Genomic DNA, 24,786 nt, shown 5'->3' with positions numbered 1-24,786 from the left:
ACAAATTCATAGAGGCTCTGGAGCTGTAGCCCCACTCCCACTCCCTTGCCTTCAATTCTCCTTCCATATGTATACTGCAGGACAGTGTTATCATCTCTGGAAGAAGTGAAGGCCTGTTTCTTTGAAACTTCCCTTAGGGTCTTGCCTCTCTCTAGAAGTTAGGTCTTAAAAGCTCAGCTTTTGACTGAGACCTTGATAAAAATAGAGTATGATATTTTATATCTCCTTCTCTGACATGTCTGGAAAAAGGAATTAGAAACTCAGCTCAAGGAAGTTGAAAGGCAACTTAAACCTTTTCTGCATCCTCTTGAACAGCTTTGGCATAGTAAATAGACCACCTGAGGCTGGGAGAAGTTGGATTCTGTTAAAAGATAAGTATTCCAATGGGCTTTGACTGAAGGTTGAAGGAAAACTGCCGAGAAGAGCTTTTGACTGTAAGCTCAGATTCAGGGTGAGTTGATAGTGGAAAAATTAAATATTCGTGAGAAAGGTATCGAATTATACATTAGGCATTTATTTCTTTAAAAAAGGTTTTGATAAAAAAAATTAACTGCTTTACTGGCTGATATGTTTGGGTTCAGCTGTTTTAATAAAGAGTTTTTTTATATATAATAAACAAGAGGAAAAGCTTGCTTAACTATTTTAAACATGCCTGTGACTTAAGCCTTATTGCTTTGGTCCACGTGACTGTGGCAAGCCACTACCAATAACCCCTTGAGTGGAACCTGGAAAACTAAAAGCATAAAGTAAAAACAAATGTTCAAGGGAATTTATTTTAGAAGGGGTAGAGTGTTGAAAGTCAGGGTGGGCAGGAAAAGGAAGGGAAAGTACAAAACTTTAAGGGACTCGCTCAATTCTATGATTTTTATGTATTTTGCCCAGATAATATCTCTTACATTTATTCTGTCATGTTCAGAATACTACCGTCAGCCCCAGTGAAATACTCATCTAGCAAGGACAATCCAATTATGTTGCCTAACTTAGGAAAAGAGACCATGACAGTTTTGGAAAGATTTTGAAAAACAAGCAATAAGAAAACAAAGAAACTTCTTAGCCTTCAGTCATCTAAACAACACAATTAACCAGACTCTTCTCCTTCCTTCTTCCTTAAGCATTCCAGCCAATTGAGGTCACAGTAGACTGGGATTCAGATGTAACTTTGCTGGAAGATTTTTTTTTCCTGGCACTAATCTCATAGTATCTGAGTTATAAATTATGTTCATTAAATACTTTCTAGAGATTCAAATGAAATAAAAAAGAAAACATAGTGCCTCCTACTTTTTTTTCTTGAAAATAGAGAGCTTCTCATCTTAATCCAAGTTGGGCTTGCTATTTTGGAATGACTAAACTTGGAGGTGGCTCTCTACTCTTCCTTCAGGTTCACATCTGTTGCAGTTTACATTCATATGGCCTTGCTGGTGATGGCTGGGTACTGAGCAAAACTTTTGAAAGTTACTTCCCAGCGTCCTGCTCACACCAGAATTAGGTCGTCCACAGAGGTGTAGTCATTCTCAAGTATAATTTCTTGCCCAGGCAGAACAATTTGTTGAACTGGAGTGAGCTTTCCCATTGCCTCACCAAGAGAAGATTCAAATCTTGGAGCCCTTTGCTCCTGGGCAGGAGAAAGAGAAAACAGTAAGCATATCTTATATATCCTATATATCCTAGGCCTTTCACGCTTTCCTAGGGTTTCAATAGGAATGATTCCAAGCCCCTTACCACTACTGTATTCCATAAACAGCTTGCAAATTGCTAAACTTACCTGGATTGTTAAACAAATAAACATTATTACATGTCAGGTCTGCATAATTAAACATTGCTATTTACAAGGGTTTTACAAATTTAACAAAAGAGAGGGCATGTTAATATACAGGTGGTCTTCAGCTTACTAATGATGTATGTTCTACACATTTGTAAGTTGATGATGTGGAACTTGGAATGCCTTCTTCTGTAGTAACAGTGCTATATGTGTGGTGGTCAGTTTTCTGGCCAGTCCACAAAGGCTGATTTAGCACACATGGAGCAGAGTAATATCAAAGCTCTTGTGGGGATCCTGGGTCCTGATAGCAGAAGGAAAATGTACTTTGTTTCCAGTCTTTGAGTCCAATAAAGACTCAAAATATCTAAAAGAGGTGGAATGTAAGCTAACTTTTCCACCTTCATACTTGTTTGCACCCTTCTCCTGTTTCCCAGGGATCCACTGCTTTTCTGTTTTCCCAAGCCTGCCACTGTTACCCTCCATTCTTTGAAACTGCCAACTTCCCCATTTCTCCTTGTCCTAATCAAAATGAAACTGCCAAGTCCTCCTCCTGAACAGCTAGCTCAGTTCACCTTCATTATGATACAGGTGATTGTTTCTCACCCTCAAAAGAGCACATCTATGATTAAAAGAGGGGCTTGTCAGCCCAAAATTAACCCCAGTTGGTGAAATTTCATGGAAAGCAACCAGATGATACAAAAATCAGGCTTGAGAAGCAGTGGATATTTGGGGACACAAGATAAGAGTTACCAAGTGAAGAGAAGGGCCCTGCCTGAGAGGCAGCCCCCTGTAACCACTTCACCAAAGCTGTGACCCTGTATGCTCCCATTCTTCTTCCCTATCTGACCTCACAGGGCCCTCTTAAATGTTTCAAGTTTCTCTCACGATGGTGGCAGAAGGTCAGTGGCATTCATAGGTATCATAGGTCTTTTGTAAGTTGCATCTATCCTAGTAAGTGTCAGCCTGTAAATTCACAGAAAGTTGGAAACATTCTGGAATAGGTGATGGTAGCAAGTAACAGCAACATAGAAGTGCTTGGATTTAGGACAAGCCTTGTGAAGTTTGTCAGGGGTGACTTTCTTGGGGATTTTTGTGATTTATGTAGGCCACCAAGGCCATGTGGTCAATTAGCATGCTGATTGAAGCACATGTGTTAACAAGGCCAGGACCAGAGGTAGAATCCTCTCTTGAGCCAGTGGCTTCAATCTGCTCCATATATCTACATTACACAGAAGCTGGCCCTCTGTCAAAAAGGTCCAGATGAGTGAATTTACAAATGACCTAAGCAACATTCATCTGCATGTCAGGAACGTACTACCAAGCACATAGCCAATGATGGTAAGTCAGTTGCAGTATTTTCTGCTGTAATTTCCAACACATTCTTAGGAATGAATGGGTTCTTGTACAGTGCCTATAATGCCACACTACCCTTCCAGAGGGATAAATCCTTCAAGAGCTACCAACCACTTTCCTTTCCTGCAGCGAGAGAGAGAGAGAGAGAGAGAGAGAGAGAGAGAGAGAGAGAGAGAGAGGCTAGAGAGTATATGTCTGGATCTGTGTGTGTTTCTGTCTGTGTCCGAGGTTGTTCCTGGTTTCCCTACTCACAGGAAAGAATGTTTCTGGAAACTGCAAGACTGGAGAACAAATCCCAGCCCTAGGTGTCAGGGAGTCAGAGGGTGATGCAGGAGGCTGCAGAAGAGCCACATACTTAATACAGAAGTCTTTTTGATGCATAAATGTTTATGACTAGTTCAGCGTACCTGTTATTGTTGCAGAGATGAAAATGCAATGGGGTTTCCTTAGGACAGAAACAGTCACAAAGAATTGACAAAGTCATCAGAGGACAGTAGGAGAATATGAAAGTATGTGGATGCCTTTGGTAGTTGCTGCTTGAAATGTGATTATTCTGGGACATGTTAGAGAATAAGGGAGCAGGAGTATGTGGAGATGCCTTAATGTTTACCTTAGAATCTTGTGATTTCCAAGGAGATGTGGAGGGAGCAAAGTGATCCCAGATCAAAGTTTCCATTGAAGAAAGAATAAGAAAGCAATATTTTTAAAAAGAAAAAAAAAAGCACAATAAAGAAGAGATACTGAGAAGAGCCCAAGAACACAATGAATTCCTCAGAGATAAATATGGCTAAACAATGTGGAGAGAATTCTTGTCAATTAGGTGGTTGCTGCTGCTTCAGAATTATACTATCCTGGAGTGGAGGAAGGATGGGAGAAATTGTCCAGAATACAAATCAGGCAGTCAAAGAGTAGACACCCTTATTTTGGTTGGCAAGGCCAACCTTGAAAGGGATCAGGCAGTGCCTCTGGAGGAAATGACATAAACATCCCCTCCAAGATGGTCTTGCCAAAAAATCCCAGGAATAGCAGGTGGTCCTATTCCTATTGCCTAGACAGATGTAAGTTTCTAAAGACCTGATGTGACTCACCATGTGGCCCAGGTGCTCATCAATAAAAGAGACAGGTGCACCTGCCTGATAACTAGAGAGCAAGGCCAGACTTGTTAACATTCAAATATGTGATCAGGGCAAGAGGCAAGGGTCTCACTTAGGCCAGGGCAGACAATTTCACTGAGGAGCAGCTCACGCTGCAGCAGGCCTCTACACAACAAGGTTTTCACTCATTTTAGTAGAGCTTGGAAATTCTCCAGCTCCATCACACTATATCAATAGAGAGTAGGCTGACACTGGCATGCATGCCAAAGGAAACCCCAGGTTTGAAAATTTGGCAAGCTGCTGTGCTCTGTTTTTCTCCTGGCCATTACCTTATGGCTTGTTTCTCACCAACTGCCTTTCTGCTTTTCTTCTTTGGAAGGCTGCAATCTCCACTGGTTGCAGGCCATGGCCCACTTGCCTGTAGGGCAGGGGAGACATCAAAATAGGTAGTGAAGAGAGTGTGGCAGAGTATGGCATAGGAAGACTCTAGTTAAATGTGAACTCACTTACCCATCTTTGCCCACTGGTGGGGGCACAGGAAGGGGCTTTGTGAAGCCTTTTTTCCCAATCAGCCAGAATGTCTCCTCTGTGCCTTTGCCCTTATTATAGAAAACATGAAAAATCTTAAGCATGCTATAATCAATTTTCCGAAAGGTTGCAAGCATTCAGGTTGGCTCAGAAATTGCCTCACCACACTCTGGAGTCTTCCTCCCTACGGGGCTATACCAGAACAGCCAAATGAAAAGTGAACACCATATATAGCTGTCATCCAGATGTTTTGTCTACTGCCACCATACAGCTTCATCACTGGGAATGTGTGGATGTTTGGCTTCACAGTAGCCAAAATGTCTGGCTGCTCAATTAAGGATTTTGTTTACCATTTGTGCCCTGATCTTTTGGCATCAGCCAAGGCATGGTCTTTTGGATCTAGAGTGCATATATTCAGATTCTACCTAGCTCCTTACCCGATCATTCAGTGGCTCTCACAAAACCCAAAAAGAGAGGATAAATGGAAAACAGCCTGTTAAATTTTAAGCCTAAATTATCCTGGCTGTTTTGAAAGGTCTACATTTCTGCAGTGTTCTTTTCTTCCAGCCAAGGGACTCTTAACAGGTAGGGCAAGACCCCAAGTTGGCCTCCATCTGTAGCTCAATTGCTTGGTTGACAAGAACCATAGGTCTGAGAAGTGTAAAGGAGTATAAACTCAAGCTAGTCACCCCAGGACCTGAGTGATGAGCTCAGAAGAGCCGAATTTTCTGCCTCTGTTTTGTGTTCCTCTCTTTTCAATAAACCTTCCTCTCAATATGCTTCTCTCTCCTTTCCATTCTCTTTCATCTGTTCTCTCATTTCCTCTAATCCATAAGAAAAAAATGTGTTTACCAAGACTGAAAAAAGTAATGGGATGTGTTTCCAACTCGTTAATCTGAAATATGGTCTCACTCTCAGCAGCTCTCACTTGGAGCAGTTCTAAATTGTTTAACTTAAAAACTCCAATTAGGTTTGCTCTCTTTAAATATTAAATCCAGCATTTCCTAATTTATATCACATATATTTATCCCTTAATAATAATGACAACAACCATAATAATTAGCACATTTAATTTGAGAATCTCAAGCATTTTGCAAATATTTGATTCAAGGCTTAAACAAGCCTTCTATGAGGCAAGTAGAAACTGCCAACCACTATAGTCCAACCTCCATTAACTGGCAGCAGATTCTCCCTAAGCCTCAAATTATTCAAATAATTGAAATATTTGAGCCCACTCTGTTTTCAGAAGAGGTAAGCAACTTGAAAATATATTCCATCACTCATTCTTGCATTTATTCCACTCCTCCTATACTAGGCCTGGGAATACAGAGATGGCTCTGTCCTTAAGGGGCTCACAGTACAGTTAAACACAACCATTAGGGCATGTTTTAGGTTCTAAACACACTAAGCCCAACTCCTCTGGTTCCAAAGCTTTTTCTTTTTACACAGAACCTAGTGCAGTGTCTTATACAAAGAGTTGCCCTGTAAATAATCAAACTGTTTCATTAATTAGAACTCTCAACCCTTGTGCACTTGGAATACTCAAGGTGCCATTAGATCTCGTTTTGTAAAAACATACTATTAAAGCTCAAACTCAAGGGCCCCCCACCCTCAGCCATATTTGACTGTTTGTCTTGAGATTTAGAGGCTATCAGGAGAGCATGCCAATCCCCAAAGGAGCTTTGTAGATGCCAGGATTTTCCAGAGATTTGGATGGGTCTTGGGACACACTGGGATGCCAAAATTAATGGTGACAAAAGAGGATGGAAGTGTTATGGACTCAGGAAAGCTTCCAAATCAAAGAGTATGCAGGGGCTCTCGGAGATTTTGGAGCCCATCCAAAAGAATTCTTAGAATCCTAGCTCTCTGTTTACCTGTCTGACTTCCACAATTTTGCTAAAGGGAGAGAAAGAAGGAAAACAAGTATGACAACAACTAAAGCTTGAAGCAAATTCTTTGACCCAATATCAATTCATAAGCAGTCCCAGAGATCCCCCAAATAATAGCATCTTACTTTGCCAAGATGCTTATAAGACATTTTGGTATCTCCTGTCTTATTTAATCCTCACAAAAATCTAAAATGTAGGTTGATTATTAATCTCATTCTGTGAATGGGGACACTGAGGTTCCTGGAAATTAAATGACTTGTCAATAAGCAGGCACAGCTGTGACTTGAACCCAGCTCTACTAGACTGCAAATTTTAAATGCTCTTCCTTCCATACCACAAAGCTTCTCCAACATACTGGAGTCAAAAGGCAGATCTAGAGGCCAAAAAGCAACTATTGGGAAATTCGAAGTGTGTGAGATCAATGAGCTTCCTGATAACCACAAATCAGATGAGCCCTCTATGTGGACAAACAAAAGCATGGAGGGAGAATAAAATCATTTGCCTCATGTCAGACATTAAGTCAGTGATGGGGCAAGAATTTGAGGCCAAACTTTCTGACATTCATGGATCTGTCAGTACAGTCTCACTATTTCTTATTTCATTTGCTGGTGTGTGTGCATGTGTATGCTCATATGCACACACAACTGCTTGTGTGTATAGCTATGGGTTGGGGTATGAGTGGAAAAGACTGGAGAAGATAAAATAAATACTAATGCTTAGGAGCCTGAGAAGCAAATATTGTTTAATCCCAGAATTCAAAGACAAGTTCAGAAAGTGCCCACCTCTAGAATGTAAATTAGTACAGCCATTATGGAAAACAGCATGGAAATTCCTCCAAAGTTAAAGTAGAAATACCATATGATTTAGCAATTCCACTTCTGGGTATTTACTCAAAGTATTGGAATCAGTCTAGCAAAAAGATATCTGCACTCCTAGGTTCATTGCAGCACTAGGCACAATAGCCAAGTACTGGAATCAACCTAAGTGTTTATCAACAGATGAATGGATAACAAAATGTTGTATATACACACAATGGAATACTATTCAGCCTTTAAAAAGAAAGAATTCTATCACTTGTGACAATGTGAATGGAATTGAAGAATACTTGCTACGTGAAATAAACCAGGCACAGAAAGGCAAATACTACATGTTCTCACTTATATGTAGAATCTAAAACAATTGAACTCATAGAAGCACAGGGTAGAATGGTGGTTACAGAAGCTGAAAGTGGGTGAAATGAAGAGGTAATGGTGTAAAAACACAAAATCTGTTCAGTTAGAAGGAATATGTGTGATTTTTTCAGCTCTATTGCATATCGTGGTGAATATAGTTAACAATATTGTACATTTCAAAATCACTAAGCAAATAGATTTCAAATGTTCTCACCACAAAGTAAAATTTTAAGTATTTGAGGTGATGGATATGTTAACTAGTGAGATTGAATTATTCCACATTATATTAGTAAATCGTAACATTACTTTGTACCCCATAAAATATGCAATTATAAGTTGTCAATTTACAATAAAAAATTATGAAATATTTTTTAAATGTCTGCCTCTGGCAACAACAACATAAACTGGCTGAAGAGCAATCATTTGAAAAAGTCTCCCCAGAATGTAAATCTACCTAAAAGTTTCTGGTAAATACACAGCTCTATGTACCTAAACATATACAAAAATCTCTGTAAGGAGCTCCACATTTATCAAGAAAACAGGGACTGAAACAGGATTCATGTATGAGAAGAGGTAATACAGTAATATCACTAGCACATCAGGAGAGAAATATTGTAAAAGCAGAACTGGCCAGTTAGGCATTGATAATTTGTTGCCAATATACTACAAGAGGGGGTTGAAGTGGGCCAAGCTTCTCATCTCTAAATGAGTCCTCCTACAAGCTACTTCAGCTTCCTCACTTCAGTCTCTTTCTTTGTAACCTCAACCCAGCCAATTAATCAACTGCCCTATGTTCTCCTCCTTCACCCAATTAATCCATGTTCTTTATTCGACTAAGGGAAATAATGTAAAGTGTCATCACCCCAGTGAAGGAGATGGAATGGAGGGAAAAATGTTCTTACTGGATACAAACCTTGAGCCCAAGAGAAAAGGCTGTAATGGAGGAATTTCAAGCATCAGCCAGCTGGAAGGAAAAGACATTTCTATCCATCAACGGTGAAATCACACCTGGCTCGCCATCAAATGTGATCTTTCTGCCCCATGTACTGGAGCAACTCTTGCTTCCAGTAACACAGAGTAGATGAGGAATGAAAATGTTGAATCAGAACTTCTGAAATATGCTGGTGACATGGTCTTATTAGGGGTATATTGCATGTCTCCAGTGGACCAGAAACCACATGTCCCTCAGCCACTATGATGCAATGTACAACACCTGCTTCTGGTGGCGAGGTAGAGGGTACAGACATAGAAAGGATCTCTCCTCCTCTCCTGACTTTTCCTTGGACCTTACTTCCTGTCCTCTTTCTTCTTCTCCTTGTGCCTTCCTTTCCTCTGAGGCTCTCTCTTCTCTTCCCTCTTAATATATCCTCCTCATAAGGACCCTGCCACCACAATAACCTAGGCCCAAAGTGGCATCAGGGAAAGGTTCTTCTTCCAACTTGCTGCAAAATGTTTCCAAATTCCCTGGTGTTGGGGAAACCATGACGCTGCAAAGGGCACTTTTGAAGTGAGTCCTGGTTTTATACTTGAAACCCCCAAAGATGTGAGTGCTCCTGAATTGAATTTGTGGGACAATTAAAAACCATAGGAGCAGGAACGTGTTTTCATTTTTCAGTTTCAAAAGTGACAACTCTTAAGCTTTTAAATGAGGAATCTCTGCCCAGCAATAAAGAGGAAAAGGTCTTCTCTGCTGAAAAACCACAGAATGTATAGAGGGATCACAAAAGTTTTGGACAATTAGATTCGTTGCTCAGGTAATATCCCTGTCCCCGTCATTTCACTGTCTAAGTTCTCTGCAAGACGTGGGAAAGGAGCCTCTGCCTCCTTGTAAGTGAGTCATCCAACCTACTGGAAGATACTAATGACCTATTGGAAGGAAAAAACTAGGACTAGCCATAAGAGGAAGTTATCAACTAGAATTAGACCTTCCAAACTTTAATGTCTAAACTCTAGCTACATGTAACTTGCCACCATTTAGAAAAGGAATGCCAAAGTCAGAAGCTAATTGTGTATCCCTTAGTGCCCTGCTCTTGCTTTGCACAACAGTAATCACTAAGAAAATCATCTTCAACCAGCATGGTGTCATGAAAAGTTCACTAAAAAGAAAGTCAGACTTCCTGAGTCTTGACCTGATTCTGCTATTAGTTGACTGTGTGACCCTGCTCAAACTACTTCACCTCTCTGGGCCTTGGTTCTTCATCTGAAAATGAGGGAGTCAGATTATTAGACAACTCAGGTATCTAACAACTGGGTCAGCCAGTGGTCTTTGGGTCATTCAGAAATAAATAAATAGAAGGTAGTGGAAATGGCAAAAAAAAAAAAAAGTAAAGAAAAAGAAAAAAAGAAAAGAAAACTAAAATTATCCTAATCCTGTATCTCAGGTCAAATAACAACTCTAACAGGGGAAAAGGTGCTACAAAGTGTTTGCCTGTCATGTCAACTGACTTTGTTCCTCCTGATTTCTTAGGGAAAGGAAAAGTTGCTCTATAAATAGTTTGCCAATGGGTGCCTTCCACCCAGGAAGGGTGGTCACTGAAAAATTGGGCAGAAAATCCAAAGTCACAAATACTGTGGCTTATTGAACAATGTCCTGCACTGCCAAAGAGTGGGAAAAAAATGTAGGTTTGAAAATGTGAATAATAGTGCAGCTTATCGGAAAGCCAAATTCTATGCAGTTCTTTAAAAGAGAAAGATACAACCTGCAGTCTGAAAAATGCAGAAGGAATCTCAATATTCCTCCCCACTATGCCCATATTTTAAAGAGAAGAAAACAGGTGAAATAGAACAATCTTTTGGGAACCCCAAATGGAGCTGAAGATTCTGCCCGAATTGTAGCTGTGAGTCTCAGACTCCCAGGTAAACTCTTTCAACAAACCATGACGCCTCCAGAAGTAGGTGTTTCCAAGTAATCTGGCTCAAAAAAATAACATGACCTTATACCTTGAGCTCTGTTCTTCCTCGAAGCTCCACTTCATAGCCCTCACTCAGATTTCGAAGAATTGTAACAGTGCTGAGACTGACATGAATGCGGTAAGCTGTAAAAGAAAGGGATACATGATTTTGCCTCCTTTCTCATTGGTAAAATTAAAGAGAAAATATCAATGTAGTAAATGTCTTCACTTGTAAGTGAACTAGACCATTAGCAATGTCCTGAGAGAGGTTTACTTAGGGTTTCACAGGAGGAGGACGGGGAGTGATGGCTTTCCTCACCAGGACCAAGTAAGGCATTCGTTGTAGCACCTATCAGCCTCCTAGAAATTATCTCAGATGAAAGGCCAGCATCCACTGTACTCTCAGCTGAAACGTGACCTCATTTGAAGAAAGTTTGACTTCAGCAGCTGATTTCACTGGTTGCTGCTATGGCCGAACTCTCATGCTTTACATATCTTTTTTTAAAAAAATTTTTAATTGCATTTTAGGTTTGGGGGTACATGAGAAGAACATGCAAGATTGTTGCATAGGTGCACACATGGCAGTGTGATTTGCTGCCTTCCTCCCCATCACCTATATCTGGCATTTCTCCCCATGCTACCTCTCCCCAACTTCCCACCCCCTATCTGTCCCTCCCCTATTTCCCCCTGAAAGATACCAGTGTGTGATGCTCCCCTCCCTGTGTCCATGTATTCTCATTGTTCAACACCTGCCTATGAGTGAGAACATCTGGTGTTTGATTTTCTGTTCTTGTGTCAGTTTGCTGAGAATGATGGTTTCCAGGTTCATCCATGTCCCTACAAAGGACACGAACTCATCATTTTTGACAGCTTCATAATATTCCATGGTGTGTATGTGCCACATTTTCCCTGTCCAGTCTATCATTGATGGGCATTTGGGTTGGTTCCAAGTCTTTGCTATTGTAAACAGTGCTGCACAATGAACATTCATGTGCATGTGTCTTTATAGTAGAATGATTTATAATCCTTTGGATATATGCCCAGTAATGGGATTGCTGGGTCAAATGGAATTTCTATTTCTAGGTCCTTGAGGAATCGCCACACTGTCTTTCACAATGGTTGAACTAATTGACACTCCCACCAACAGTGTAAAAGTGTTCTTATTTCTCCACATCCTCTCCAGCATCTGTTGTCTCCAGATTTTTTCATGATCGCCATTCTAGCTGGCGTGAGATGGTATCTCACTGTGGTTTTGATTTGCATTTCTCTAATGACCAGTGATGATGAGCATTTTTTCATGTGTCTTTTGGCCTCATATATGTCTTCTTTTGTAAAGTATCTGTTCATATTCTTTGCCCACTTTTGAATGGGCTTGTTTGTTTTTTTTCTTGTAAATCTGTTTTAGTTCTTTGTAGATTCTGGATATTAGCCCTTTGTCAGATTTGTAGATTGCAAAAAATTTTCCTATTCTGTTGGTTGCCAATTCACTCTAACGACTGTTTCTTTTGCTGTGCAGAAGCTGTGGAGTTTGATTAGGTCCATTTGTCTGTTTTGGCTTTTATTGCCAATACTTTTGGTGTTTTGGTCATGAAGTCCTTACCTATGCCTATGTCCTCAATGGTTTTGCCTAGATTTTCCTCTAGGGTTTTTATGGTGTTAGGTCTTATGTTTAAGTCTTTAATCCATCTGGAGTTAATTTTAGCATAAGGTGTCAGGAACGGGTCCAGTTTCTGCTTTCTGCACATGACTAGCCAGTTTTCCCAACACCATTTATTAAACAGGGAATCCTTTCCCCATTGCTTATTTTTGACAGGTTTGTCAAAGATAGGATGGTTGTAGATGTGTGGTGTTGCCTCCGAGGCCTCTGTTCTGTTCCATTGGTCTATGTCTCTGTTTTGGTATGAGTACCCTGCTGTTTTGATTACTGTAGCCTTGTAGTATAGTTTGAAGTCAGGTAGTGTGATGCCTCCAGCTTTGTTCTTTTTGCTTAGAATTAACTTGGCTATGCAGGCTCTCTTTTGGTTCTATATGAAATTTAAAGTGGTTTTTACATATCTTAAGAGGCTAAAGGATGTCTTTTCCATATGCATTATTACAACTATATCTCAATATTACTGTACTTAAAAATAAAACATCAGTGAGAAATATCCCAAGAACTCTTTCAACAAATATTTTGTGAAGACTGTACATTTATAGCTGACCTGTGGGTGAAGGCACCTAGCTGTGTATACACATAAATGTCCTATTTTCCAAGCAATGATCTCAATCTGGAATAAGAGGTCTATGTGGGGAACTACCATGTTAAAATTCTATTTAGAACCTAAGAGTAATTATTTGATGAAGAATAATCACTTATTAACTCAGGTAAGATCCTTGACCTTTCTAAAAACTGTCACCCTATGAAGTGAAAACTTGTCGAGGTTGAGTCTTAAATAAAGTCCAAGACTAATTTTCACATATGCTTGAGAAAATCTTTTTTTTTTTTTTTAATGCTGATTACAACCTAAGTAGGATGGAATGGCTGGAGAGAACTGCAAGAAGTTTCTTCTGTGTATACTGACAATGACTTTCTTTCTCTCAACAGCTGGGTACTGTTGTTTGTTTCTGTCTTCCTCATTAACCCATGGTCACCCAAAGCCCTTATTCAAAAGGGTTGTACTCTTTCTAAAATACACATGCCCAGCCAGTATATTCCTAGTCAGTCCTACGTGTGCATCCCACAAGCATCTGGTATCCAGGAAGCCTTTCAGTAGAGTAATCCTGATGGTAGGGAACACACAGCTTAAAAGAGAGATAGCTCATTCCAGCCACCATCCATTTGTATGGTAAGGAGAATCACTCCAGGACTGGATCATGAGTCACTTCCATTCCAGAGTCTCAGTGGTTTCAAATGGGCACAAAGGAGATATTTATTAAATAATTTTTTAATTAGTAGATATGTGACATGTCCTGATTTCATATCCAATGTGAGGAGAGGCTACCTCTCTACAGATCTCCATTCATTGTAGAATTTAATGTCATATTTGGGTCATAGTCATTAGCTTTTAGAAAATTACGTAAACTAGCTCCTTTAGCACAGAGATAACGTGTGTGCACTTCTTTGTATGCTTCACAATAACTTCCTTGAACAGTCAGTGCTTAATAAACACTTGCTGTGGGTGATTTACTACATTTTCTTCTTCCTAGCTGATCATTGGACAAGGTGCTGTCTAAATCTCAAAATTTAATTTCTGCTCTCAACTTTGTATTTCCAATGTGAAATGTGTGGAGTTTTGCCTGGTTCAGATCAGAATATGACTTCAGCCTTCTACAAGCTTACATCAGTCCAGAGTACAGTGCCAAATCTGCATTGCAGTTCCATGATCAATTTCACTTCATCTTGGGTTGCACTTCAAGAGCAAAGTCATATGCAAAGTCATATTCATGCAGCAATTCCTGGATGAGTACTTTCATGGCCTCTGCTATATCTAAGGAGTTTGAAGACTTTACCAGATGTCAGAAAATTTATTCTGACAACAGCTTCTAAGTTCCGTACTGCCTCCTTAATCATGGCTGCACAGGCTAGATTGACTAAGACTGGACCCATTGTGTAAGCCTGTTTCTACACATGAGTGATGGGGAGTGGGGTCAGACAGGGCACCACCCACTGTGATACAGGCCACCATAACATCAGGGACTAGTTTGAGTATATTGCTGAAGTTTGGAAAGAACTTGTCTTGCCAGAGCCAGAGCTTCTAAGGGCTTAAGTGTTTTTTTCCCTTCTTTTGTTGTAAAATCCATGAAAACCACACATAGAATTTCATGTAATTCTCTATGTTTTTCCTATAATAGCATTAAAGAATGCTTTGCTCAACCATGATATAAGCAAAAGGCACATTGTGATTCTGTAGTGGCAGTAAATAACCAAGAAAGAGTTGAGCCAGCATCGTACAAACAACAGACAAATGGCATATGGTTTGCATAGTTTTCTTCCCAAAGAAGCAGAGAATGAATGGTATCTCTGATACTATGTGTATTTTAATAGAAGCTAAGGGATTTATATACAGGGAAGTTGCAATAAATTATTTCAGAATTCCAAGTTCCTTGGATTGAGGGATTATTGCTAGCTAAGTTCTAGCGGGCTATTTGATGAAGCCAGAACTGCTGGTGTCCTAAGTGGTTCAAAAAGGGGACTGCAACAGCAAACAGCAACCAACTGGGAGGCAGCTGGCTTCAGTGTGTCTCCTCACACTAGTGGAAAACGGAGAATGTCAGTCCCTTCTGTAGTTTTTTTCTCAACATGACTCCCACAAACCCACAAGCCCAGCCAATTTTTGTCTTTACACAAAATATTATTTTAGTTGTTTTTTTTTTTTTTTTCAAATTGACTGACTGTTTTGGTATCACTAAGCTACAGCTTCATTTCTAGAATGAGAAAGGTACATGTTCAGTCCAACATCACCCCCTACTGGTTTGCCAATAGAGACCAGGAAAATGTGTGATAAATCGTACTGATCTTCTCAAATCATGTTTTATTTTTCTTTAAAACATTAAAACATTAGGTATCCTGCTCTATTTCACCTCTCTGAAGAAGAGTCACCTTCTCAATAGTAGGATGGTGCCATTCTATCCATCCCTCTATTAGGTACTCACGTAAGCCTGTTGATTCCATCCGAGAAGCTGTGTTCACAGTGTCTCCAAACAAGCAGTATCTGGGCATGGTGAGGCCCACCACTCCAGCAACAACTGGCCCTATAGAGTAGTAGGGGGTTGGAATTACAGTCAATAGGTGTGCACCCAATGCTAATAGAGGAATGCTGCAAAGAGGAAGGAATATATCTTTGTAAAAGAATAAAAGTTGCCATCATATACCTCTGGGAATCTGAAGGAAGATATAATGAGTAATGAACTCTTTGCCCTACAAGAAAGCAAATTAGTAACAATGCAGACATGACTACCCTTCTCATTTATATCTTCTTCCAAGTAACAGTTACACCAGAGGTGCTTATATTTGTCAACAGGGACAAATAAGTATCAAACCCAAACCAGAAAATCCTAGGCAGGGACTCAGGGTCCAAACATGTTTGCTGTAAGGAAAAAATGGGACTCTTTCTTGTGCCTTAAGATTGGAAGAAAGGTTTTTCATGAGTTTATCTGGCTCCCAAACTGTGTCTATAAAGAGAATTATTCTAAAACATTTCAAAAAATCTGAAAACAAATACAGTTGGCTTTCAGTTATCTGTGTTGGGGCATGGAAAAGCAGTATGTATAAATAATCAAAGAATATTTTGCTTTTAGAATTTTTTTGTTCTTACATTTTAATATGGTTGTTTTACGTGTTCAAGGTAATTGAGAAAACTTCAGTGGTCATACTGAAAAGTCAGTTTGGGACTAGCCAGAAAGTTCTTCACCTTAACCTTTCTGGTTTCTGCTCTGATTTTTTTTTTCCCTAAAAAGAGATGGGAGTCTCACTATATTGCCCAGGCTGGTATTGAACTCCTGAACTCAAGTGATCCTCCCACCTCAGCCTCCCAAAGTACTGGGATTACAGGCATGAGCCATTGTGCCTGGCCTTTTGCTCTGTTTTTACAGATAAATTTTCAGAACTATCTTTTTGCTGTTTCCTCAGTTAAAGAAAGCAAGTGTTTTGCTTCCAAAGTTTTTTACTGCTGCAAAAAAAAATAAATAAATAAACGAGAAATATAAAACTTATATTTCTCATTTTAATTCACTTCTCGCTCATTCGGAAGCATCAGTTGAGCACTGAGCTAGGCACCAAGGGGAATAAAAAGTAAATTTAACACATAGTCTTAGTTCTCCAGGAATTTATACCTAATTGAAAATAAGATACTATCAAAGAGGAAGCAACTAAGCAGTAACCCAAGACAACATATGGCTGAGGGATGATAAATAGCACAGACAGAGTGCTATAATAATTTAGAAAACGGGAGGAGGTGCTTATTAGGACCTTACACAATCAAGAAGGGTCAATTGGAGAAGGTAGGATTTAATCAAGGTCTTGATGAGTGAGTAGAATTTGAATAGTTGAAAAGGGACATAAATCAAAGGCTTGTGGTTGGTACTGAACATGGAATTTAAGAAAGCTCTTAAAGTGAACAGTCTGCCTAGTTCACATGGCTGGGGAGAAACTGGAGACAAGGTTGGATTAAGTGAGTTGTACAAGATGGAGGATCTTAAACCACTAGAGAATATTGAGGAAGGAATTATATGATCTTTTTTTTCAGATCAGTATATAAAATGCATTGAAAGAGGAAAAAGTAAAACCATGGAAACCCTTTAGATGGCTGCTGCAGTAATCCAAGCACAAGGTACTGAGAAGGAGGTGATGATAGGGAATGGATGGCCATGAAGAAATAATAACAGACATAAAAAAGAACCAACAGACTTGTTGGCTCTCCAATTGACAACCATGAGAAAATTGGCATGGGCTTGTGAGTTTATGCTGATTTGTGGGAAAAGATGACTTGAAGTTTAAAATATGTTAAATTTGAAATAATAGTGAATCCTTCAAGAAGAGGTACGCTGAGGGGAGTTGGAAATGTGAAACTGAAGCACAAATGACAGATGAGGGCTTTTCTGTAAAAGAAAAAAATCAAACACCTGCTATGTGCTAAGAACTCTGACTATAAACATGAGTAAGATATGGTTCCTGCCACTAAGGAGCTTAAAGTCTAATGGAAGGAGAGACAAGGGAACACAGATTTCTCTGATGACTATGAGAAAGATGGATGGTAAAATGCAAGAGCAAGAAGATGGTAATGCAGTGATTCAGGCAAAAGATGTGGTGTTCCAGGCTTGGATTGTGAGAATGAAGAAGATACAAGAGAGATCAATAAATATTTAAAAGGTAAAGCGTTCAAGACTTAGTAATTAGTTGAATGTTAAAGGTCAGAGTAGGGAAAACTCAGAGTATGACTCCCAAGACTAACTGGAGTAACTAGGTCCATGGTGGTACCACTAACTGAAATAGAGAATAAATATAAGAATAATAGGAAGTTTGTATGGGTAAAAAATACTCTGTTTTAGATGTGTCGAGCCTAAGGTCCATGTGGAACATTCAGGTAGACATATCAGCAGGAAGTTTGATATATAAGGCTGAAGCTTAAGGGAGAAGACTGCACTAAAGCTGTGGAGTTGGAAGTCATCACCATGCAAGAGGTAGTTAAACCACAGACATGAATGAGATCACCCATGAGAGTACGTAGGAGGAGAAAAACAGTGAATCATGACAGAACATTGGGGAATACCAATATAAGGGACAAATAGAGACAAAAGGAATGATCAGACAATGAACGGTGGCTGTGGGTTGAGTAATAAATTAGAGGTGAGACATGCAGACAGCAAAGAGATCACAAGACCGAGAGCTTTAAAGAAAATGTTAGACAACAGGAAGAGTCAAGAGAACCATTAAATAAAGTGAAAAGAGGCATTCACAGAGTGAGGAGCATGTCTTAAAAGCCAGTTAAAGAACGTTGTAGGGAGGCTTGTCATGAATGCCAGATGCTGGACTGGGGAAAGTGGCGAGAACTGAAATCAGATTGCAAAGGAGCTAAGGAGGGAGTGGACAGTGAAGAAATGGCACAGTAGATGTCATTCATTTTTAAAAGAAGTTTGATAGGAAAGGGGTGAAAAGGATAAAGGAAGAAAAGCAGCCTAGAAGAGCAGAGGAAGAGAAAAAGGTGGGGAGTGGATACAGAAGCAAGAGAAGCTAGTAGTTAATGAATGTAGAAGAAAAATGGTTCAGAAATTAGGATTTTAACTAATTAAATGAATTATCCTAATTATAACATACACCTGTTGATCTTGTAGCATAGTCAAAGATGGAAATATTGGCTCTAACCAAAATGGTAGACTAAAAGGGTTTAGTGCCTGGAACGAGGAACTGCTGCCCACTGCGTTAGTGCAGGTACTGGAAAGACAGTAAACTTGGGTAGGCATAAAGGACACTGCATGCAGCCTGGACACCTGGATAATCCATTGGCCAGGAATCAGGAGAGAGCTACCTTTTTCCCTTGCTTTTTTAGTCTTCCTAGACGCGCATAAGAATGTTTCCTCTTGCTTTAACTGGTTATTACCTGAGTGCAGGCCAATTCGAATTCGGACGGGCACCTCTGGCATGTGCCGCATCTTGAAAGTGCCCACAGAGCTCAGGATATCTAAGGACATGTTTGCAATCTCAGCTGCATGCCTACTGCCATTCCTCTTTGGGAGGCCTGAGGCCACCATGTAAGCATCTCCAATGGTCTCTACCTGGGAATTAGGAAAAACAGAATTAGCAAGCAACTTATTTGTGCTTTTTGTTTTTTTTTCTTCACAGAGCTGTAAGGGTATGATGGAGGCCAGGTGGTCTTCTTGTAAAGTGAGAAAGGCAGAGGGGGCTATCAGTGGTCCAGAAGTCTGGCTGCATGTTAGAATTGCTTAAGGAGCTTTAAAAATACTGAAGTCTAGACCCCACGCCAAGAGATTCTGAAATAAGTGTAGCTATCTCACAGGCACATGATTGACCTTAGAAAAATATCAGGCTCGGAGACATTTGTGGGGAAGAGAAAGGGGAGATTTCTGGGACTGTCCCTAGGGTGTCCATAGGGGAGCATCTTAGGAGAAGGTGCCTATGATGCTCCCCAGCAAACATTTCTATAGATTAATTGGGGTAAATAAGCTAGGGCAGCCTTAAGGCAAATATAGAGAAAGGAGAAGGAAGAACAAGCCTGTTGCCTCTGCTTTTCCTTGCCAATATGATGAAGTCAGTTTTGCAGGCCTATTGGATATGAGAACTGAGTCTTTTCCCACCAGTTACATCCTCCTCTCCTACTGCTGTCTCCCTGAGGAGCAGCAGTACTGGCCTTCAACTGCTTTGCAGGGAATGATTAGAGCTAGACACTTGGAAATGAAGGCAAACCTATGCTCCTCACCTTCCCCACAGAAGTGTGCTCATTCTTTTAGATAACTAGTAAGTTGAAACTTTTCTGGTAAATCCAAAAGATAACTAAGCTGAAAGAACTTTTGATGAAATGTGCCAGTCAGACTGTGCTACTACAAGTTTGAATCCAGTTTAAACTCATGTTTTCCTAGAGAACTGCACTTGCAGAATACAACAGCTAAGAACATGAAACTCTGGTTATACTATCTTGGTTGGCATCTAAGATTCAACACTTACAAACTGTGTGGCCACGGGCAAATCACTTAATGTCTCTGTACTTCAGTATCCTTATCTGTAAGATAGTGATAATGATAGTAAAAACTTCATAGGGTTTTCAAGGACTAAATAATTCAATATATGTCAAAGCATTTAAAACCTAGCTATTGGATGATAATATATATTTAGTTCAAGCTACCACCATCATCATCATCATCATCAAATAGGTACATTTTGAAACCACCCTTGGAACTGTGGGTATGATTCAGCTCCAGAGAAAGAAGTTTAGCAATCAGCAATAGGCTCCTCATCATGAATTTCTATAGCCAATAACAATGATCCTATCAATATATAGGACTGTCTGCTTCAGCATGTTTCCGACCAAGTTCTCCCTTACCGTGTGCAATTTGAGGAAAGGATCCCTGCCCTCAGATAGGCATGCCAGCCTGCACACAGGAAGGAAATCACAATGCAAATGCTATACGGAAGGGGAAAGTCAGTGGCTGGACATTATCAGAGATTAGTGGCTGACCCTTTAGCTTTTATGAGTCAGTCAACCCAGGAGTCCCTAAGGATATGGATGAGAAGATTAGAAGAGCAGGGAGCATGGGCATGCATGTTTGTGTGTGCAGACTGCTGTGGAAAATTGTGAGTTTTATCAACCAACATAAGGATGCTGAAAGGGAAAAGGAGGTTTAGAAAGTGGTGCAGCTGAGATGCAGGTAGTGGCAGAAGAACTGAAACTAAATCACTATCTTCATAATTCTACAGTAGCCTTCTCACTTCCATTTCAGATTATCAAGTACCAGAGGAGGTGATTCACATTTTACAGGTAAAGGAAATGAAAATACAAATAAGTTGGGTCATTTGCTGCTGGTTCAATTTTTATTTCCTTTGCTCTGTGTTGTTTTTAATAAACAGGGATGAAAAAATAAATTTCACTTTTGGATTTATATAGCCCTGCTCTGTTCTGAGAACAGCCCATTAACTACCTACTGCAACCATTACTACCAAAATATCTAATGGCCTTATTACTAAGACCTTCAACAATTGTCTGAACAGAATCAGCTGGATTGATTAAACCAATATCTGTGTTACAGCCCACGCTGAATCATCTTTGATTTTAGTTTCAACTGAATTAGCTTTCAGTGATTTGTTTTTCTCTTCAGGCTTCTTGACTTCAACAAGTTAAGACAGGTACTCTGATTCCATGGATTTTTCCTGCACCGTGGTTTCCATGTGTGCTTCTTGATTAGCTTGCAGCTCCTGCTGATTGACAGGTATGATGTTTATTTGTGAGCCCTATTTCAGTGGCTTGGCCTAGCCCCGAGGCTCTCTACCTGACCTGAAAGGGCCCTGTCTAATCTGAGATAAACACACTTTCTTGTGTGTGATTTGAGAGCTAGAACATTTCAGACTACTGTGAAAGATCCAATGAATGGAGCTACTCATTCTCCAGCTCTACTTTGGTCCTAGGACAAAGAAGCTGTCTAAAGTTTAGGTTGCCTGGGGCATCTTTCTCCATCAATGAGACAAGTATACATGATGCAGACAACGTAGAAATGTCCCTGCACAGCTATGAGATTCTTAGTCATTTTTTGCCTAGAGACAAGATAACATATATAAACAAAGGAAAGGAAGCATGGCACCAAAATGAGTCAATGTAGTCATTTTGCAAACTCTAATAGAAACAGTAAAAATTCACAGGTTGGAGGAGTGAGAGACGGTGGGAACAGGGGCTTAAAACTCTACAATTAAACAGGGGCTTAAAACTCTACAATTAATCGCTTCCCTAGACCTCAGGCCATAGGCAGGCTTTCGGTTACCCTGTAGCAATCACAAAAAGCCTTAAGTCTAATATTCCCCTGCTGTAATGCCAAGTTCCCTCCTGGATAAAACAGTACCCAAAGGAGGAGAGCAAATTTTTATAGCATGTATTAGATCTACACAAACCTTCCCAAGATGAACTCTGTAGCAGTCACCAACTATGGGCAAAACACCAATACTTCTTCTTTAGCCCTTTCAGTGCCTAGTATAGTACTGCCTACCCTATGAGTACTCAGCCACTGATGTGCAATAACTCTCTTGGTCCCAACATCTTCTTAGTCTCAATTCTAGAAAAAAAGCTCAGAAGAAATCTGACTGGCAATCTTTTGTTGGGTTGAAAGTTGTTATTTTGTAAACTGGGAAATTACATGCATTCTATCTGGCCTTCATTTCCAATGACATACCAACAGAAGGGGTGTACTATTTAAATCTTTATTCCTAAAAAACAACATTCCATAAATTATATATTTTTTTCAGTTTTAAAATATACATGGATGGGCCTCATATAAAAATTTCACTATGGAATATATTTTTCTGCTAATTAACCTACCTTGTAGACATCATGACTGCCAATTATCGCATCAAAGAGTGTGTACAGGTCATTCAGAAGATCCACCACCTCAATCGGCTCACTCATGGCTGAAATGGTTGTGAAGCCCACAATGTCGCTGAAGTACAAGGTGACCAGGTCAAAGCCCTCAGGTTCAACTGTGCAGCCCTTTTTGAGAGATTCAGCAACTGATCTGAAAAGCAGACATAGCTATTCCTAAGAGGACACTGGCCTCCCTTCATGCCACATACACCTGCTAAAAATACACCACATAAATCTCTAAAAATCACTGCTAATAAATGATGAGGAAAAAAGTGTGACATGGCTGAAAATATTAATTTGCTAATTTATTCTACAAATACGTATTAAGTGCTTACAATGGGTCAGGAACTGTGCCGGGTGCTGGAATACAGCACTGGACAGACCTGGTCTGTGACTTAGTGTGGAGTGTTTTCAGCTCTCTATACTTCTAACTCATCCCCCTGGGGAATGCTCCCAGGTGATTGCTTTTTCATGCGGCTAGTTTCCTCAATTATCTCCTAGAAGATGATGTCATAACATAATAAGGAGCGTACCCTGGAAAATTTGGAAATTACAGCAACATATAAGGTTTTCAACTAAGAGAGAAAAGACCTGATAAAACGACCTTGCTACTTTCCTCTAGGAGCTCAAAGATCTGCTTTCTTTTAATTGGTCAACCTCCTAGCAAAGTCACGAAGTGACATACAGAAACACCAAGGCACAAAAACTTAAATGACCAGCATGATCTACAGGTAGTGGAAAATTAGAATGTGTGCTCTTCTCCCTTGGTTTCCAATTCTACTTTGATTTGAAGGTGTGACTCAAGCCCACTAGGAGGAGAGAGGGTGCAGGACAAGGGGAGGAAGCAGTTAGTTGGTGGGTAATTTTTTTCTTTTTTTTTAATAGAACACACTGTTATAGGGATTCACACTCCTCAGGTGTTCTCACATACGGTGGTAGCATCTGTGTCAGAAGCTTTTCCGTTTTCTGTTTTTCAATTTCTAGCTCTTCAGTCCGCTCCCGAATCAAATCTTCCAAGTTGCTAGAATATTGCTCCAACATCCGAAGCATAGAATCAATGATATTGGTCTTCTTCCCTTTATTAAAAGTTTTAAACTGGAAGTAAAATAGAAAAGGCAATCAGAAAATGCTTATTCCTCGAACGCAGAGATGATCGGGCAGGTCCCCTTATCACAAATCCATTTCACTAAGATGCCAGAACAAGAAAGGTGAAACCAGATAAAAATAGGAAAAGTCACCACCCACTCTCACTGTCACCCTGACCCATATACAGAGTACTGCACCCCTGCCCCTACCCCACCACCCCCATACCAGTAGTTTTTCCCCTACCCTTCTGGTTCTTTCAAGTCTGAGCAAAGGTGCTCTGAGCAGGCTCCTTCAGTTCTGAGATGCTATCACATGAATAATAGCCACTTAAAAGGCAAAGGATTTGGTATTGAACCTAGGCGAATTGTGTGTGAGGGAAGGGGTAAGAGGGCCAAAAGTGCCATTTTACTCTTCTGGATCATCAGTCTGCTAAATCATCCTTATCCTCAAGTGCTACTCTGTTGCCAGTTTTTGAACAGTGAGAGGTTCCTTGACCTCTTACAGAGGGCTCAAGATCAACATGATAACATCAACCCCTATTTCTTACCATGGAGTCCAAGAATAGTAGTGTCTTCTAGCACCTGTCCTGCGAGTCAGTTTGAGTCATGTAAAATTCAACTGATTTTGCCCCCATTCTATCCCCTGATGCCTTAGAGTTGTCTGCATGTCACAAATTTTCAATATGTCCTTTTAGGACCTTGTCTATCTACAGTAACAGGGAGCCAGGCATAGCATTAGAATCATGAGGGGTAGCCCCTCTGTACTGCTATAGTCAACATGCACATGGCCTTGTTCACAACAACAAAAAATAGGTGGAGGTTTGGCTAACCAGAAATCTAGGGCTCTGTCCCAATGAACCTCTTATATATAGCTGGTCCGTACATGCTCCACCTAGCACCCAATGCCCCAATGCCAACACTAGGAGCTTCCCTTCTGAGCCTGGTTCATATCTGCACGTCCACCAAAGTCCTGGTGATAACCTCCTAGCCAGTTTAGATGCTTTGGGCTCCCCCTATTGCCTAACCCAGGAAACCTCCCTCTCCTCCTCCTCCCATTTAAGTTCTATTAACTGCAGGAAGTTAGGAGGGTAGCCTTGTCATCAGACAGTCTAAACTTCCACTGAAGCATTTTAGTGAGGGCAGCTCTAGCAATGTCTTGTTTGAAAGTCTCGTGATGTGCCCTCCCCCCGTCTTTCACTGGCTTCTCTGCTGCCTTCTGAAATAACATCTCTAGCATCAACACAGGGGCAAATGCTCTTTCTTCTGCCTTATGGTGAGGTTTTAGAAATTTGACCTTCATGGTTCTTCGCCTTTTCCATACTATTGAACACCTGTTTGAGTGTCCTCAAGAAACTCAGCCAGACTAATGGAGGCATTGTTAGCTGGGGACACGGATGACTTCATATGCAGGGCCCCTCAGGCTTTCAATCCAACTCTTTCTTTCTTTCCGCCTCAGATAC

The 24,786-nt window shown here is 40.3% G+C and overlaps 1 protein-coding gene across 1 annotated transcript in view; it reads right to left on the bottom strand.

The window, feature by feature from the left end:
* Positions 1–1,518: 1,518 nt before the first annotated feature.
* The window catches only part of GUCY2F (guanylate cyclase 2F, retinal), a 97,439-nt gene continuing 74,171 nt past the window's right edge, over positions 1,519–24,786 (bottom strand). Inside the window, exons 13-20 of the mRNA XM_003935862.2 lie at positions 23,173–23,336; positions 22,200–22,392; positions 18,762–18,936; positions 15,319–15,417; positions 10,736–10,830; positions 4,717–4,805; positions 4,536–4,624; positions 1,519–1,612 (exon numbers count right to left, since the gene is read on the bottom strand). Of these exons, the coding sequence (XP_003935911.1) occupies positions 4,537–4,624; positions 4,717–4,805; positions 10,736–10,830; positions 15,319–15,417; positions 18,762–18,936; positions 22,200–22,392; positions 23,173–23,336 (903 nt within the window). The 3' untranslated portion in view covers positions 1,519–1,612; position 4,536. The remainder of the gene's footprint in view (positions 1,613–4,535; positions 4,625–4,716; positions 4,806–10,735; positions 10,831–15,318; positions 15,418–18,761; positions 18,937–22,199; positions 22,393–23,172; positions 23,337–24,786) is intronic.

Source organism: Saimiri boliviensis, chromosome X (assembly GCF_048565385.1).
Source record: "Saimiri boliviensis isolate mSaiBol1 chromosome X, mSaiBol1.pri, whole genome shotgun sequence".
NCBI lineage: Eukaryota > Metazoa > Chordata > Mammalia > Primates > Cebidae > Saimiri > Saimiri boliviensis.
The sequence above is the reverse complement of the archived record's forward strand: the minus strand, read 5'-3'. Positions and strand labels throughout refer to the sequence as shown.